We start from the raw sequence: 16249 nt of genomic DNA, 5'->3' as shown, positions 1-16249 counted from the left end.
ACAATTTCACCCCCCACCTATCCCCCTCCCCCCACTCGGCAAAGGCAATGGCACAGTTTTATCTCACGGGTCGTTAAGACAGCACTCACTGCTGAAGTGGCCCCGAACGGGGTAGGCGCCGATCACGGCTACGACTTCCATCCACTTCCAGCTATGAGGGGTTAGTTCGATGGGAGGATTCCCGTTTGCACCTTGTTCTCTCTTCATCTCCCCTCCCCCCCCCCCCCTCCATATCGATCCGATTGTTGGGCGTTGTTGATGTTGCTGAATATTGAAAACGATCGATGGGAGGACGGGCGGTACGATGTTTTTGTTTGTCACGCGCTCGTCACGGTCCCCTTTTGCGTGACGGGAGTTTTTGTGTCAAAATTTTGCCAATCGAAAAACTAACACGTGCACACTTTGGTGAACCTCCCTGCCCTTCCTAGCGTCCCGCCCTACGCCCCACCCGGGGTGATATTGTGTCCCCCGCCCTGTTTCGCTGTTTTGCTCTGCAGTCGCAACACTCTAATCCAGCAAAGTGTTTGTGCCCTTCTATTGAATTAACGTAATGGGAACTATTCTAGTGCGTCTACTTCTTCCACTACTACAATCGAGGCGCATAAAACAAATCATTCCTTTGCAGCGCAATCGTTTGCCGCCCGCTTGACTTTGGGGGCGCTTCGCACGATAAAATTGTCTCCAAATCTGATAAGCTTCGTTAAACGACAAACTATCGCCAATTACGGCTGAATCTTTTTTTTCTCTCTCTCTCTCTCTGATTTGCAATACTTGGGGGAATGGCGTAGGCTTCCTGGGGGAAGTGGGCAGAGAGGGAGAGAGAGAGGGAGAGAGTGACGAATAAATCCAATTTCGGCACAAGTGTGCAATTGACTTGATATTTGCTATTTTCCCGCAATGCTGAGTGCTGAGAGGTAAAGGACGGCGGAGGGACACGGACCGTACGTTAATGAAATTGAAGCGAACGAGGCTGGAAAATTGGGAGGGAAAAAACACTCAAACAAGCACACAGTGCTATTGAAAACACGACGCGTTCGCCCACCGGTGGCAGGTTGACCTTTTAAATAATTGCCATTTTGCAAACGTTTTGAGGAATAATTGTAACGCCATGAAAGCGGCGAGCTTTCTTTTATGTTTCTGCGCACGGTGGAATGGATGGAGTGGAGCGGCTGCGTCTGTTGGCAACAGTGGAGTTGCCTTATTGCATTTCATCGCCCGCAAACCCGACTGATTTAATGAAACGGTTTTCGTGTTCGCTAGTGTTTATTTCATTGCGAGATTGCGAGACTCTGCACCCAGACACCCAGACATCCGATGTTCGTTATCTTAATTAACCGCCTTTCCTAATCTCCCGTCTGCAGCGCACTGCGACCTTGTCAACGGTCTCCTCCCCGAAGACGGCTACAGCATCGTGGTGCGGCGAATGAAACTTCGAACCGACGGATGAGCAATGTTGGTGAACACCCCGGGCAGTCCGTTGCCACAGTCGATCGAACCCCACGACACGATCCCGTACTGTACGCCGTCCTGCACCGCCGGTCCTCCACTGTCCCCAGCGCACGCATCGACGCCCGGCCCGCCGGCACAGAGCATGCTGCAAAAGGCAGAAGAAGTGATGCATCGTCGATAAGAATGCGACCGCGATTAGATGCGACAGGACTGTACACGCACTCTGCCTTGATGAACCCGGTCCAGGTACGGTTGCACGACTCCGGCGGTACCGCGTCCAGCAGGATCATCTGCAACGTATCGTCGACCTTCCCGGCGGCGGTCAGATAGCCCCAGCCCGTCACCAAGATGCGCTCGCCAACGGTCCACTCGGTCGAGGTGGCCAGCGGAATGGGCGCTCTGCCCGCGCCCAACCCCATGGGCGTTCGGACGCGCACGGTGGCCACATCCCACTGGAACTCGTTCGGGTCGTAGCGCTCGTGAAGGTGGTAGTAAAACACCGCATGCAGCGATCCGCCCGCCGACTGGCTGGTGCTCCCGGTGCGCACTGTAATCTGGCGGGATAAAGAAAAAAAAAAAGAAACGTCATCAGCACGGCGCGTGCTTTCTCTCGTCGACTCGCGTCCGACTGACTTCGTCATTGTTGGGATACCAATCCAGACAGTGTGCTGCCGTCAGCACCCACGAGTGAGATATGATGGATCCACCGCAGATGTGATTATTGAAATACCGCAGCGAAACCTGATAAGGAACGCTCTCGATGGTTGTCTTACTGCCACCGACGATACGGTCGGCCCTTGGGTCGTCGCTCGCTCTGACCTGCAGCAACCGAACCGCCGGCAAACGATGCACTCTCGCCACCACAGCTTCTACGGGCACGGCGAGCGCTGCAACGGTCGGGGCGGGATTAACGAGAAAGTTAAACACTCGTAAAGAGTGCACACCCCTTCCCTCTGGCACCGGGGACATGCTCACTCACTCACTCACCGAAATAAGCGAAAATTAAATCAGTGCAACAGATGGCCACGACCACCACTCCGAGAGCACGGGCGCTGCATCGCATTCTGCTGCGAAGTACGTGAAGTAGCGTAACTCTGTCGACGTGCTGGAAAATGACACTATCCGCGACGCTCGTGTCCTCTGCTGGGCGAGAATTAAATCTCCGCCACGAAACCACCACCAGCGGATTAGTTGCTGGCCAGAACAGAAATTTGGCATCCGCGGTGGTTTATCAGTGTAGCGAGAGCGAGTTATCTTTATGGAGCGTCCGAATGAGTCGTCACAGGGTTGAAGAAGCATACGCGTGCGAGATTCACCAGTAACAGATTATGGCCTAACGTTGTTGTTGATTTAGATTAGTCCAACGTCCATCGCTTTTATTTACATTAAAATTGAATGTCTCGGGGCAAAACCGAGGCCCGACAGGCTTATTGCATACTTTTAGGCGTGTAGATTGATTCACCATGCTCGAACGCCTAGCGCTATGCAATGCGTGTAGGAAAATCGTTAATTTAACAATCTCACGTACGAATAATTCGAAAAAAAGGCACTCTAATTTCCGTTTCAGTGCAACCGTGCCCACTTATCGGAGCTGCTTTTGAACTACTTTCACTCTGCCTGCAAACTTCCATTTCCTAGCCGGACAAACAAGGCTACAAATCTACTCCCTTCACATTACTTTGTAACACAACTCCATCCGTCCGGAGTGTTCTTCGAGTTGAAAAAAAAACGCCCAACCGACCCATTTTACGCTAGACCACCGATGTTTGCCTGCGGTAGAGTCGGCTGAACCGACTAGAAATTAAATTTCACGCCGCAGTAGATGCGAATCAGCAGCCACCAGCCTGCCCTGGACCGTCGATAAAAAGTGCCAACTACACCGTAATGAGATAATTGCGCAATTTTGTGCTCCAATATTTTTACCTTTTACCCTGAGCTCCACCGACATGCAGGCACACACATACACCACATCCCGATGCACGGCGTCGGCTGCAACTAGCTTATCACAAGAACGGATGAAGTTGGTTGGTCCTAGCAACGTTCACTCGTCGTTTCACTGCATCGCTCCGATCGTTCACCCGCGAGGGGAGAGTGTTGGTGTTAGGGAGTTAGGGGCAGTGGTTCTAAAACTCAATTACATCATTGCCCTAGTGCGTCGTGGCATGTAGAGAGAGAGAGAGCGGTAGAAAGGAGGAACGAGAACACACTTTTCTGGGAAAAAACACCGCCGGATTAGCAAACGTGTAAGCTGCTGGGTGCTGCTGCAGCCCCGGGACGTGTTACCGCTCGTCCTGGCCACCATGCCAACCCAGGAGACCAGAACGTGCAAGGTACGGTACACTAAATGTGCGCTCGTTTGAACTCCGGAAAACGCTAAGCCTTTCTTAAGCCCGCTCAATCCGAGCCGGTGCAATTCGCACAACACTCGCGGGCCGCGACTCCAATTCCTCGAGGTCTCGGCAGGAAGTAATGAGCAAAATTTTAATGAAGAAACTAGATGCGTTACGGGAAATTGATGGTAATTAGGCAGAGATAGCAATCAGCTCGCGCGTAACGCTTAGAAACCTGACCAAATGGAGCTGTGCAGCGCTGCGGGGCGGGATCAACAAGCCCCCCCTGCCGTCTTCTTATTCTTCTTGTGGTTCTTCCATTGCTGCTCGGTTACAGCCACACTAATGGGAGTCGCTTACGAAGCTAACGTGCGGGTTGGTGCGTGAAGCTTGTTCCTGGAGCTTCTGGAGCATAGATTGGTAAACCTTCGCTTTCGTGCTGTTTTAGCTCAGAAAAGCTCGAACCCTTACAACACACTCTCTATATGATGGATGCAAAGTGAACGGTTTGAAGTCTAATTGGTCGATAAACTTTGCCAACATGCTCACTTTCCTGGTGCGTTGCAAACGGCGTGTTATCGCAATAACGTAACAACACGATAACATGATGCATGAATTAGGGCGAAAACATGTTCCAGCGAATGCTGTTGCCGAGTTAGGAGGGCCATTTCCATCGCCCTCGGGAAAGCACTTTGCTGTTGCATTGATAGGAAAGCATGTGCACAAACGAACGGGGTTAGATTGTTCTAAGCAACTTTAGAGCCTCGCTAAACAAGCTCCACAAACAATGCAAACTTTTGCACCATTCACTTAAAAACAAAAGCCAACTACTAGCCACATTAATCTCATTGTCCACACGCTCAACCCGGTAACAGGTTCGTTGTAAAAACAGCGTACAAAACCTCCGGACAATGATCTCGCCCCGGCTCAAGTAATGCGTAGAAGCGGCCAAAGCAACCACACAAAGTCAAAGTGAACGCAAAAAGGTGCACAGAAAAACGGTGCCGCTGGGGGGGACTGGCACAACACAACGAAAATGAGTGACACAACAAAACACTGCAAAGAAACGGGCAAAAACATCGCTACGCAGCGCCAGCAGAGCATTAGCCTGTCCTTTGCCCGCTTTCCTCGCTGTGGTTTTAAATTAACTTTCCACGGGGGTGTGCTTCTAGTCCCCCATCTCGGACACTCATCACCATCATCACCGCACAGTGTCGTCCACAGGCGTTGACAAGCCTCTCCGAGGCTAGATGGATGGATGGGTTGGCTTGCTGGCGGTTGGGCGCTGCGTCACCCGGGATGGATCGAAAGGGAAGGAAAATCTTAACATCCATCCGGTTAGCCTTTTATTACCCCGACACCCGGCGGGAGAGAAGGAGGGACAACTTAAAAAGTCCTTTCGGCCATCAGTATCCATCCACCAGGGGATGCAAGTCACGAAGCTGACGCTCCGACGTTCCGAAGCCGTGGCTCGAACGCAGAAAGCACTTTACGCAGTGCACACAGCTCCGCTTCTTGCACGGTCGGTCGGGATCGGGCACACAGCAGTGCAGCCAGGGCGACGAGGAGAATAAAGTCCCAGTACCAAAGTGCCAGTGCGCCACTTCCTGCTGACTTTATCCTTTCATCTTTTGCCACAGTGCCACAGTTTACACATTTGCCGGGGGCTGCGGGCGCGAAGCGGGCAAAAAGGGCATCGTTTCTTCTGGGCGAAAGGAATTACGCTTGGTGCGTTGCACTTCCTTCGAACTTCGGTGTAAGTGTGACGAAACCATCCCTCCCAGGCACGGCTTCTTCGTGCAGCGAGCATAGACCTGGGTGCCCCGGGGAAAGCTCCCGGAGCGTAAAAAGGTTGTAACTAAGGATGCTACTATTTATCAAATGAGGGATGGAAAAAGAAACGCTTTGGATGACGATTTGGTTGGGATGAAATTTTGCACCACGACCAGATTTTGTGGATGAATTATGAACCCCCTTGGACAGGCGGGTCGGTCAACAAAAGTAATAAATGGTGCCGTTGCCCAAACACGGAGTGTTTGGCCAGGAAAAACGCTTGCACTACCCCAAACGCTCCGAGCCCTCAGTGGCCAAGGTCGATGACTGGAATTTATTAATATATCTGGACCAGCAAACTAGCATTCCCGCTCCCCCTCATCAGACCCCAGCAGTCAGCACGAGGGACGAGAAAAATTGGCATTTCATCCGGTCGGAACCTATCCCCCAAGCTCGTCATACATCATCTGCACCTTCCATCGACGCGTCCACCAGCTGGGCAAGCAACATTAGCCGTAATTAGCTTGATTGAAGTGTTGCAAATGGAAAGTAAGCCCGGACACATCCGGCAAATGCGAAAAAATAGCTTTGTCAGCAGCTCCCAGCAAAACTGTCCACCCGTGCGAGCGGTGGTCGGAAAAACACAACATACACACACTTTCCCATAAATAATGCGCCATCCTGTCGACATGTGCTGCGGCATGCACACAACCGTCCCCGAACGATGCAACCATTCGCGGGCGCGCACGCTCTCCGGCCGGTGTACCGGAATGGGGCCACACTCCGGTACGTCGTGTCATCGTCAAACGATCGCTAATGAAAATTGTTTCCATCAAACGCACATCGACCGGGTGGTGCAGGCGAACGACCGGATGACATGGAGCTGGTAATTGTCCTGGAATTGGGACCTCTTCTCTGCCATTTGTTTCCGACCGAAGGTGTCAGCGGCAATGAGTGTGTTTGGGTGTGTGTCCCATCGGTGTACCCGGTGCCGGGCGAACATGCCGGGCGTACAAAAGTTTAATTGAATTAAATTGATTTAAAATTAAACATAAATTTTCGCTTCCAACGCCCACATCACGCGTGTGTGTGTGTGGGTGTTTGTGTTTGTTGCGGAATGTCCAGAGCGTCCGGTAACGTCTGGGTCAGATGGTGCTGTCCAGACATATTACCGGTCCCCGGAATGGACTCATCTTCACCCTTCTTCCCTACCATCCACCCATCCCAATGTCCGAGCCATCCGGTTCGAGCACACGGACATTCATGGAAATGACATTTTCAGGAACAGTATCCAAAATTTCACGTCCAGATCATATAGGCCGAACCCGTAGACCCGGGTCCCGCTCCGGATAGTTTCGGGCATTATGGGGATCCTCATCACACACCGAATGGCAGCTGGCGAACGATGACGATGACACAAAAGGCACACACACACACACATACCGCATAACTTGCCATTCCCTTCCTCCCCGCAGCGAGAGCCATCCGGGGAAAAATGGCACGGACGGGCGTAGGGTCACACACACACATATTCTGTCGTTGGCATAAGGTTCGGTTTGATTCTCTCTGCTGTCCCAACTCGACTGCGACCAATCCGGATGCCCATACGTCATTGGAGCAAATCATCAGTCAGATGTGGGGGGGGTTGTAGGGGGCTCGGGCAGATGTGAGCACACTGTGGGCAATGGCATAGGCATGGCTCTGGCTGCGACATGGTGATGAATTCTCTTTAATGCCCTTCGCAAACAAGCTTTCGAGCTGGACGGAATCATCAGACAGGGAGTGGTGGGCGGAGTGGAGAGGAGAAGCAAAGTCTCCGGCCAGGTGAAATGCACGTGCATGGAAAGAGAATTCGTGATGTGAAACATCCCTCCATCGGTATGTGTGTGAGTGTGTGTGTATCTATTTGAGTTTGAATCAAGCATCATCCAAGCACACACACACCCAGCTCCAGTCTACCGTCGCTACGGTGATAAATATTGAGCATTTTCGGGGAGACATTTTCCGAAAAATTAGACAGAGGTAAGGTAAAAATAGACACCATACCGTAAGTTGTGCTGATGGGTGGAGGGAGTGAGGAGAGAACTAGACGCTTGTTTAGGGTGGGAAAATTCTTCCAACGCCAGACTGCGAAGAACAACTGGAACGATCCGGGCAGGGCCACATTACGATCGTGAGTCACGTCAGGACAGTCAAACCAGACAGAGTGTGCCGAAATGCGAAGTTAATCTCGTGTGTTTTTTTCCTTTCCGATGGGACAGTGACAGCTAAAGGTTCTTTAATTGTGTCTGTATTATTAACATCCAAGTAGGCGAAAACCAGCGAGCGATGAACATCGAGCGGGAAGTGACGATTTCGTTCAAGTGTAATAGTGCCAAGGCTTAAGCAATAGAAGACATGAGGTGATTGTTTGGAAGATTTGCTCAAAATAGGAGATATTACGTTTGTACGCTCAAAGCTACATTGATGAATGTTAAATTATTCCTCATTTCCTTCGCCTTTTTTCCCACAGCAGCGACGTGTTTTTAGGCGTGTGATGAATGTCGAACAGAAAATTAGACACCATTAGCATATTTTCAGCACAATTACACCGAATCGTCGGAGCCGTGAGCCTGATTATCATTTTGCAACCACACACCCACCCAGCCACGCGTTCACGCGTCCGCCTCTAGCCAAAGCCACATCAAAGCGCCAGCAAGCCCTCCGACCTGTAATCGATCAACTAAAACTGGTAACCCGGTGGAACAGCTGAAACACGGTGATACCATAGCAAAGAATAAGGCCAGTAATGCAAGTGTGGTAAAATTTTAATTGCACATCACATAGATCACGCACACCGCTCCATTGCACATGTTGTGCGCTGCGTGCAGAGCGTCAGTGCCTCCAGAGCGCGGGTTTAGGACACTTTCCAACACCTTAAACCACTCGTGCCACCCCGTTCGCATACGAGCGCATACATTGCATTTATGGCCGGCGAGTACCTTTGATCCTAAACTTTGTCTCCTTCATGCTCGGTTCATCTCCAACCCTCCAGCAGCACTCCCTGCCTCTTGACGAAAGAATTCAATTTCTATCCAAACAACAACATGCCCCAACGAGATATCTCTTTCTCTCTTCTTCGCTCTCTCTCTCTCTCTCTCTCTCTCTCTCTCTCTCTCTCTTCTTTTCAGGGTCATGGACAATGAGGAACTGTTTGATATGCGCTCGCGCATACGTGAGCATTGAACCGTGGCACTAAATTAGTGCATCCGTTCGCGTACGTGTCGTCCACCGGTCGCTTCGGGACAGGGAAAGCGCTTGCCATGCCCGTGTTCGCCGTCCGCGTTCGCGGTCTTTCATGTGGTTTGCCAAACAATACGCCAAACTGTGCGATGGGTTTGCCCGATCTCCCGCCCGTGCACTCGGGGCGGCCGCGAGGTTGCTCGCAAACGTGCCACGTGCTACCACGCTCCAATCGCAGCACGTCAGTGATTTTCCGCTCGCACACCGAAAGAATGTCGTACCGTTTTCTTTTTCGTTTTGCTTGCGCGTGTTGTTTTTTGAGGGAATATCTTCATTCCTTAAGAGGACGCATAATGGCATCGTACCGGCACTTCGTTCATTGCACTGCAGCAGCTGCGACTTGCTGTTGTGATTATTTTTTAAATGCCCCTTTTCTATCTGCGCTTAAATCCCACTGGCCCCAATGGACCGTTTATTAACAGCGATCTTTGCGCGGGGGTGATGGGAGGGAAGCAGAGGGCAATCGTTCATAGTCAGGTGTGCTAGCCCTTTGCCTCAACACTGCACAGGCAGTGTACTACGAGGGCGGCCAGTCCTGTAAACCAACAGGCTCATACACACAAAACCGCGCCATTAGCCTTGGTAAAGCATCTCAACCACCACCACCACCACCGTACCATGAGGTTTTCTTGCACTGGAAAGCTTTTCACACCAGTCCCTTTCGTCGGTCGGCTGGGTTGGTACAGGGTTGTAGTTTGCCGGTGCACAAGTATGAAATTGATAATCATGATAAATGGGGATTAGGCTTCGGGCTCTGCAGTGGCCATTTAACGCGTGCGACCGCTCATGGCCCTCACGTTAGCCTGATCCCGTTCCGAGGGATGCCTCTTGTACAGCAGTAAATAAAATCTTAAATCCTGCTTCATGTACTGCCCATGTACATGTGTTGTACCTTTTTTGTGATCCTTTTTTTTCCTCACACTCTCATTCTTCCCTTTTTAGCCTTGTCTCTCTCTCTCTCTCTCCCTCTCGCTGTCGCTGGTTGTTGTTGTAGCGATGCAACGTTGCGTCTGGGTCGTGGTTTTGCATCTTAAGTTGTTCACTTACGGCCAATTGCAGCAGCAGAAGCAGCAGTGCACGTCACTGGGCTGTGTGTAGGTCTAATCGGTAGTAATCAGTTAAGTGCTGTGGATTTATTAACCTTATCGTGCACTCTCGATCTCAACACACGGAGGACAATTCTACAGGCCGGTGTGTGACGACGAACCAAAAAAGTCACACGATGAGGAAGTGTTCAATAAATTGCTAGATTAAGTCTCTTTCCCTCCCGAATCCCGGCCTTTTGTTCCGCACTTGGTTTCCAATTGCTTCGGTGGTACTTGGGCCTCTTCTTTCCCCCGCCTCCCCGCAAGCAATCGATCCGGACCGGTGTCGATTATTCGATAAATTTGTTCAAAAAAACCCCCTCCCTCTCTTTTGAAAACAAACCCGTGTGTTGGACAAGAAGGATCCGGGGCATATTCTATCCCGCGCGCAATCACCGATGGCCACCGAATACCAAATGAGCCATAAGGTGCTGCATATATTCGCATTTCACCAGCCATTAAAACTTTGCTCCCCAGCAAACTCCCCACGGACCGAGTGGGTGGAAAGGGGGAAGAGGGGGGATGGGGGGAAAGAAGTGAGTCGATTTTGCGTCCGAACTCGACGGTTTGCGAGTATTGTGCTTGTCCAAGCGCCGAGCGGACGGAACGAAAAAAAAGCACACAAACAACGAAGGGCCTGTGCTCCAGAGCACCAACAAAGGGTGGCGAGGGAGAGAGAGAGAGAGAGAGAGAGAGAGAGTGAGAGAAGGAGAGTGGAAAAACTAAAACTTTCTGCATGGAAAATGGACTCATTTCGGGTTGCTGGTGGTTGGAAAAAGGGGTTGGAAATTGAATATCTTACGCTCCGGGTGTCGGTGGCGCGGTTACAGCGACGGGAAGGAAGGAAGGCACGGGAAGCGAGGGAAATTCGTATCACCTGATCAGTGCCAGTCCCCGGTGTTCTCGAGCCCTGGGTTTTCTTCTATTTTTTTTTCTCTTTTGCGAAAGGTTCTAGACAAAATCGAGTTTCCTAGAAGCCGAGGGTGCTGAAAAAAAGCTGTTCCTGCACCGATCTAACAACGATTCTCACAATCTCTTGATGCTGTACACCACCGCCAATGAAAGGCGATAGAAGGAATCAAAGGACGGGGAAAAAATTATGCCGGAAGTTCGAGTAAATATATGACCATTCTGCACGTCGTCGTCGTCGTCGTCGTCGTCGTTGAGCGCTTTTTCCAAACGTATAAAAGAAAAATATTCCCACTGGGGAAGGGAGCGAGGGGTTTGGGGCAAAATCTAGATGAATGCCTCACCATTTTGCCCCACGATGCCGGTCGAGCTTGTGCGAGTGGCCCTTCACTTGCCTTTCGCTGTCTTCCACCACACTCGTATGCATCAAAAGAAAATCCTTCCTATTTATTATGTCAACTTGTACAGTGAATACGAAATTAGTTCTCGTGTGCTAGGGAAGTGTGTGCTGCAGTGTGTGTGTGTGTGTGTGTGTGTGTGTTGTGTGTGGTGTGTGTGTGTGTGTGTGTGTGTGTGTGTGTGGTGCTTTTTTCCACTCTCTCTCTCTCTCTCTCTCTCTCTCTCTCTCTCTCCTCTCTCTCTCTCTCTCTCTCCGCTTGCCAGCAAGGACACACGCAAACGCACACTCATTCCTGCGGTGCTTGCTGTGCCGTTTGTTTGATCGCGAATCGCCACGGCGCTACCGTGGTGTTGACCACGTGCGAGTATAATGTGAGGATGATTGGAAAAGCATATCATTTATCCTTTAATTGACCTGTGGCATCCGGTGTGTGGGAAAGATATTGGTTGAATCTTAAACCGGTATTATGTATCCGCGGATTAAACATCAACGCTACGCAACGCTACGCAACGCAGCGCAACACAACGCGCAACGGTACAGCGAAACAAACAGCACACACGCACACACACACACACACGTCGGCATAAAGTTATATATATCCGGCTTAATAAAAGCCCTGCTTTCTGTGTGCAGGAAATGATTTCCCAATTTTCTTCGTACCAAATACGCAGTAGCAGCAGGAAAAAACAAACTCCATTTGCTCATCAATTGAAAATCCGCACAGAGCGAAATGGTCCGTGTCGCGCGGTGCGCTTTAAATTGCGCTTCCAGTTTCGTGCTTTCGCAAAGTTCAACCATCGATTATCCTACGAATGCAATCACATACACACAAACGCACGTAAAAAGGAATCATTCCCTGCTTCTCCTGTTTTCGGCGAGTGGAATGTTAAATTGCCCTTACTTTATTCACAACTTTTGCGGCCATTACTCGATTTTGCGGCACGAAAAACTCTCATTTTGGGTTTTAATGAAATCGTTATTTTCATTCATAGCTTTATACTCGGAAGGCCGGGCGGGAGCATTGGAGACAAGCGAGCCAGGAGTAAGGCAAGCGGAAGGATGCACAGAGAGAGAGAGAGAGAGACAGCTGCACCGAAAATGGCGCACACAGAAAACACATGCTGGTGAATGGAATTAATTAAACGCGTAGCATAAAATGCAAATTTCCAGTAACGCTTCACCCAAACGGTGGGCAACGGCACACGAGGGACGGGGAAGAAAAAGCGCGAAAAAATGCAGCGTAGAAATATCTCCTCCGACAAGCCAGTGTACAGCGCGTTTTGACCAATCAAAGCAGGAACTAAAATGAGCGAGAGCGAAAAAACAATGTGGAAAAACCAGCATCAGCACGTCAATAGGACACACGTGCATTTCGTATTTCCAGTTCAATTTAATCAGCAAGCGCGTATGGGGAATGCTTTTCCGCCGGACCCTCATTGCCGCCACCCGGAGGAGGCTTTTGTTGTGTGATCGAACGCCACTTAGCGCGTTCGCTGAACGGTTTCTGCGCCGTTGTTTTGCTACACTCGATGGAGAGATGCGTTTACACTGTCGGCGATTGTAAAATTGCGCCTCCGTGTTGTGCAGCTTATGCACCCTTGCCGCACCGTTCGACGCAGAGTGAAACTGCACAGCCTACTCCGATGGAAAGGGCGATGGCACTGCGAACAACGGCCGGTCGTACATCAATGGAGTGCATATGAACCGGCGTGTCCTTTTGATGCATCCGCGCAACATTGTACGTCAAGTGCGTAGGATGGGATACAAGTGTGGTCAAGCGGTTCGTGATAATTGTTGTGCTCTTTGTAGTCGAAGTGACGATGGCAGCAAAATGGCACCGAACAGCCAGCGGGGCGGTTGGTAATTTTGATGGTAATTTAAATTACATTTCCCACGCAGCACAGCAGAGCACACCGACAGAGTTTACATACAATATTGATATTTTAAAGAGGATACAACACAAATTTCATTTTAAACATTACAGTGACGCTAAAGCTTCCCTCTTTACCTTTTGGAAAATATATATTTCCAAACCTTTCCAAAACCTGTTCCCTGGTACAATCGTTATTGAGGTATCCATTTTCGTCGGTCCACTTTTTTATCGGCTGCCAGCGCCAGAGACGATAAATTTCCACCTCAATCTTGCCATGGACCGAGCGAGAGAGAGCATTTTATAATCGTTTCGTAGCAGCTGCTTCCGAAAGGCGAACGTGAAAATCGAACGAAACGCTCCCCGGAAACGGAATATGTGTCTCGTTATTAATACTTAAACTTTATCCGACACGTTCGACATATTTGACCGCACCAGGGAAAAGGTTGTGGGGTAGAGGGGGCATGCATACGCCTGCCATCGCTTTGCCTTTTTCGCTGCTGCTTCTTCTTATGCCCTTTTGAGCGAATGGTCACTGCAAAGAATTGGCAACGAGCGACGGTTTCACACCATTAAAGCACTAGTCAAAATCAATTGAGCAGTAGTGTGCTCTACACTCCCACACCACACACACACACACACACACACACACACACACACACACACACACACACACACACATCGAAGTGGCTCTTTATCATTTTGTCGGAAATTAATTGAAACTATAGATCACATCTCTCTCTCTCTCTCTTTCTCTCTCACTCACACACATCGACCTGTGCAGCCCGAGGGACTTCTCCCGTGTCCTAACACCTTGGTTAAACCGTGTGGCCACAACCACAGCCCGCTCTGGGTGTGAAAGTGATGGTGAGTGTGAAACCGTCCCCGTCCAGCGTGTAAAGCTCCACCTTCCGGGTTGTCTCTTCCTTGTTTCCCGGACGAGTTGTGGGCTTCTCATTGATCGTTTCCGGACGTCGTGTGTTTCACCAGGTCTGGCCAGACTCTCACCACTTAATCTCGAAACGAGCACGAGCTAGGCGATCAAGAAGTGCATTTTTCCCCTGGCAGAGCACCGGACCTCGGGGCTTTGGAATTTATGAGCCTTCGTGTGAACTTCATAATCGATGCTTCTTCCGCCTGCATAATGCACCAAACATGCACACACACACACCCTCAACGCAGCTGTTTTGGATCTCTCTCCGGCACATCTCTTTCATCGGCATCGGGATGACAGAGCAATTTCTCCGGCCAGGCACGGAACCAAACGCAAACGTCGTCCGTCACTTCCACCGATAAGCGGAATGAGACGCGCACCTCGGACAAATCCTTCCGCTCACTGTGTGTGTGTGTGTTTGTGCTTTTTGGTTTAGTTGTTGTGTTTGGCTGTGTGGAATTTATGCTCTTCCTCTCGCCATCTTTTGCCAGCAGACGGGAAAATAATTAAAAATGTAGTGAACCCCACTCCCGCAAACAGTTGCAAACAATCTTCAATTCAGAAGAAGTCTTTTCAAAATAGTCTTCGCGGAATTTGTGCATTTCTTGCATCAAAAGAAAGTGTGCACTGTGTAGTCAACAGCCAGTGCGCGCCAACTATTTCGAGCATTTTGCTTAATCGCTATATTTAGACCGTGTAATCAAGTTTTGCAATCAGGAAATGTGGAACCAAAGTACCAAAGGCTTCGTCGTCTGACTGCCGTCCCGTCAACTGGAATTCAATGGAAGGAAAACTATAAACTATTTAAAGCGAAATGCGCCATACTGACCGCTTGGTTAGCCGGGACCGAGGTCGAACCGAGTTTGACGTTTCATGAAATAAGCAAATTGAAGTCGCTTACCCTCCCACTGTGTCTGTGTCCAGTTAAAGGCAGCGAAAGTTTCGAACCTGTCAGTGGTCAATTTTCGGGAATAAACTTTCCCGAACTGCCCCAACTACTGGCAGCTCTATTTTTTGACCATTTCTTTGTCCCCTCCTTAGGAGATTAATTAATGCCGAAAGCACAGCGCACAACCGCTACCGACCGCTTTATTGATAGTTTTCTTTTCTTTTTTCCCCCACAAACACAACACACCATCTGCTGAAGAAAATTGTCTCGAAAAATGCCCACTGTGCTGTGCTGTGGGTTCTTGAAAGGCGCATCCGCACCACCACCCCGACCCGACCCCAGCGGATGCCGGCGCTGCGGGTGCTTTCCTGGGAAGGGCGAACGCTTCCCGGCCGCCACCGGAATGTGTGCAGCGGCGCCTTTCCGCCTGCAAAGCCGCAAAGCGAACAGGATAAACAACCCCATTACCATAATCATAATGGAATGTCAAACAACACAAAAGTGCGCTCCAACGCTCCCTCTTTCCCCGCTTTCGCCGCCCGAACCGTGAGCGTCAGTGGCAGAAGAATGGCCAGCCGGCGGGTTGATGCCAAGGACAAGTTTTGTGCCATTTCGTTTCCGGTTTACCCGGTGGGCTCGGGGTCTGCGAGGGGGGGGGGGGGGGGGGGTAGTGCCGCGGCAGGAGTAATTTAAAATTTTAATTTATTTCTTAATTAGCGGCCAAGCGGTTTCTAAATCTGACAAACGTATTTGACGGGCACATTCGAAAAGTGGCCCGCGAATTGTGCCATTGTTTAAGAGAAGGGTGGAGCGTGGCCTCTTTTTTTGCATTTATTGGTTAAATTTGCATGCAAAGGGTGCAGCAACCACACGACGAGAGCTGCAGGAAACAATTTAAGTACCGCTGGGCAAACTTTTTACTCCGGTATGCCGGTTTGGGCCCCAGTTTGGCCCCCTGTGCAAGTGGCAACTAGCTGGCAATGTTTTAATTACCAACTGCAACTGGGCTAATTGAAAATGCACCTCTACACATGCACATGCACCAATAATATTTTACGACCTCTTTAACATCTAAAAAACATACAATTTCCTCTCCACACATAAGAAAAACAGTAAAAAGTAACCTTAGGTACGAAAATGTATTAAAGTTTTAAGTGCTGGCCACCAACTTGAAAGCCCTCCGGGAGCTGCTAGTTCGTCGTAGCGTTTTAAATAGCGAGTTTAATGTCTCTTTTATGTTTCTCCACTGTGTTTGTGCACTTCGGCGCGCGTAATGCGTGATTAATGTGTGCAAAAATAGAGATGTGCATCTGCTTTCCATTACGACA

At 50.0% G+C, this 16249-nt stretch overlaps 1 protein-coding gene across 1 annotated transcript; it reads right to left on the bottom strand.

Annotated features, from left to right (window-relative positions):
- Positions 1 to 1250: 1250 nt before the first annotated feature.
- Positions 1251 to 2781, bottom strand: LOC121590394 (trypsin epsilon-like). The gene is made up of 4 exons (XM_041910046.1): positions 2437 to 2781; positions 2083 to 2336; positions 1672 to 2003; positions 1251 to 1594 (listed from the first exon to the last, which is right to left on the bottom strand). Exons 1-4 carry the CDS (start codon positions 2510 to 2512, stop codon positions 1402 to 1404), a joined length of 855 nt encoding a protein of 284 aa, XP_041765980.1. The 5' UTR covers positions 2513 to 2781; the 3' UTR covers positions 1251 to 1401.
- Positions 2782 to 16249: the final 13468 nt, after the last annotated feature.

The sequence above is a fragment of the Anopheles merus genome, chromosome 2R, assembly GCF_017562075.2.
Source record: "Anopheles merus strain MAF chromosome 2R, AmerM5.1, whole genome shotgun sequence".
Lineage (NCBI taxonomy): Eukaryota > Metazoa > Arthropoda > Insecta > Diptera > Culicidae > Anopheles > Anopheles merus.
This window is presented reverse-complemented; position numbering and strand designations above follow the sequence as displayed.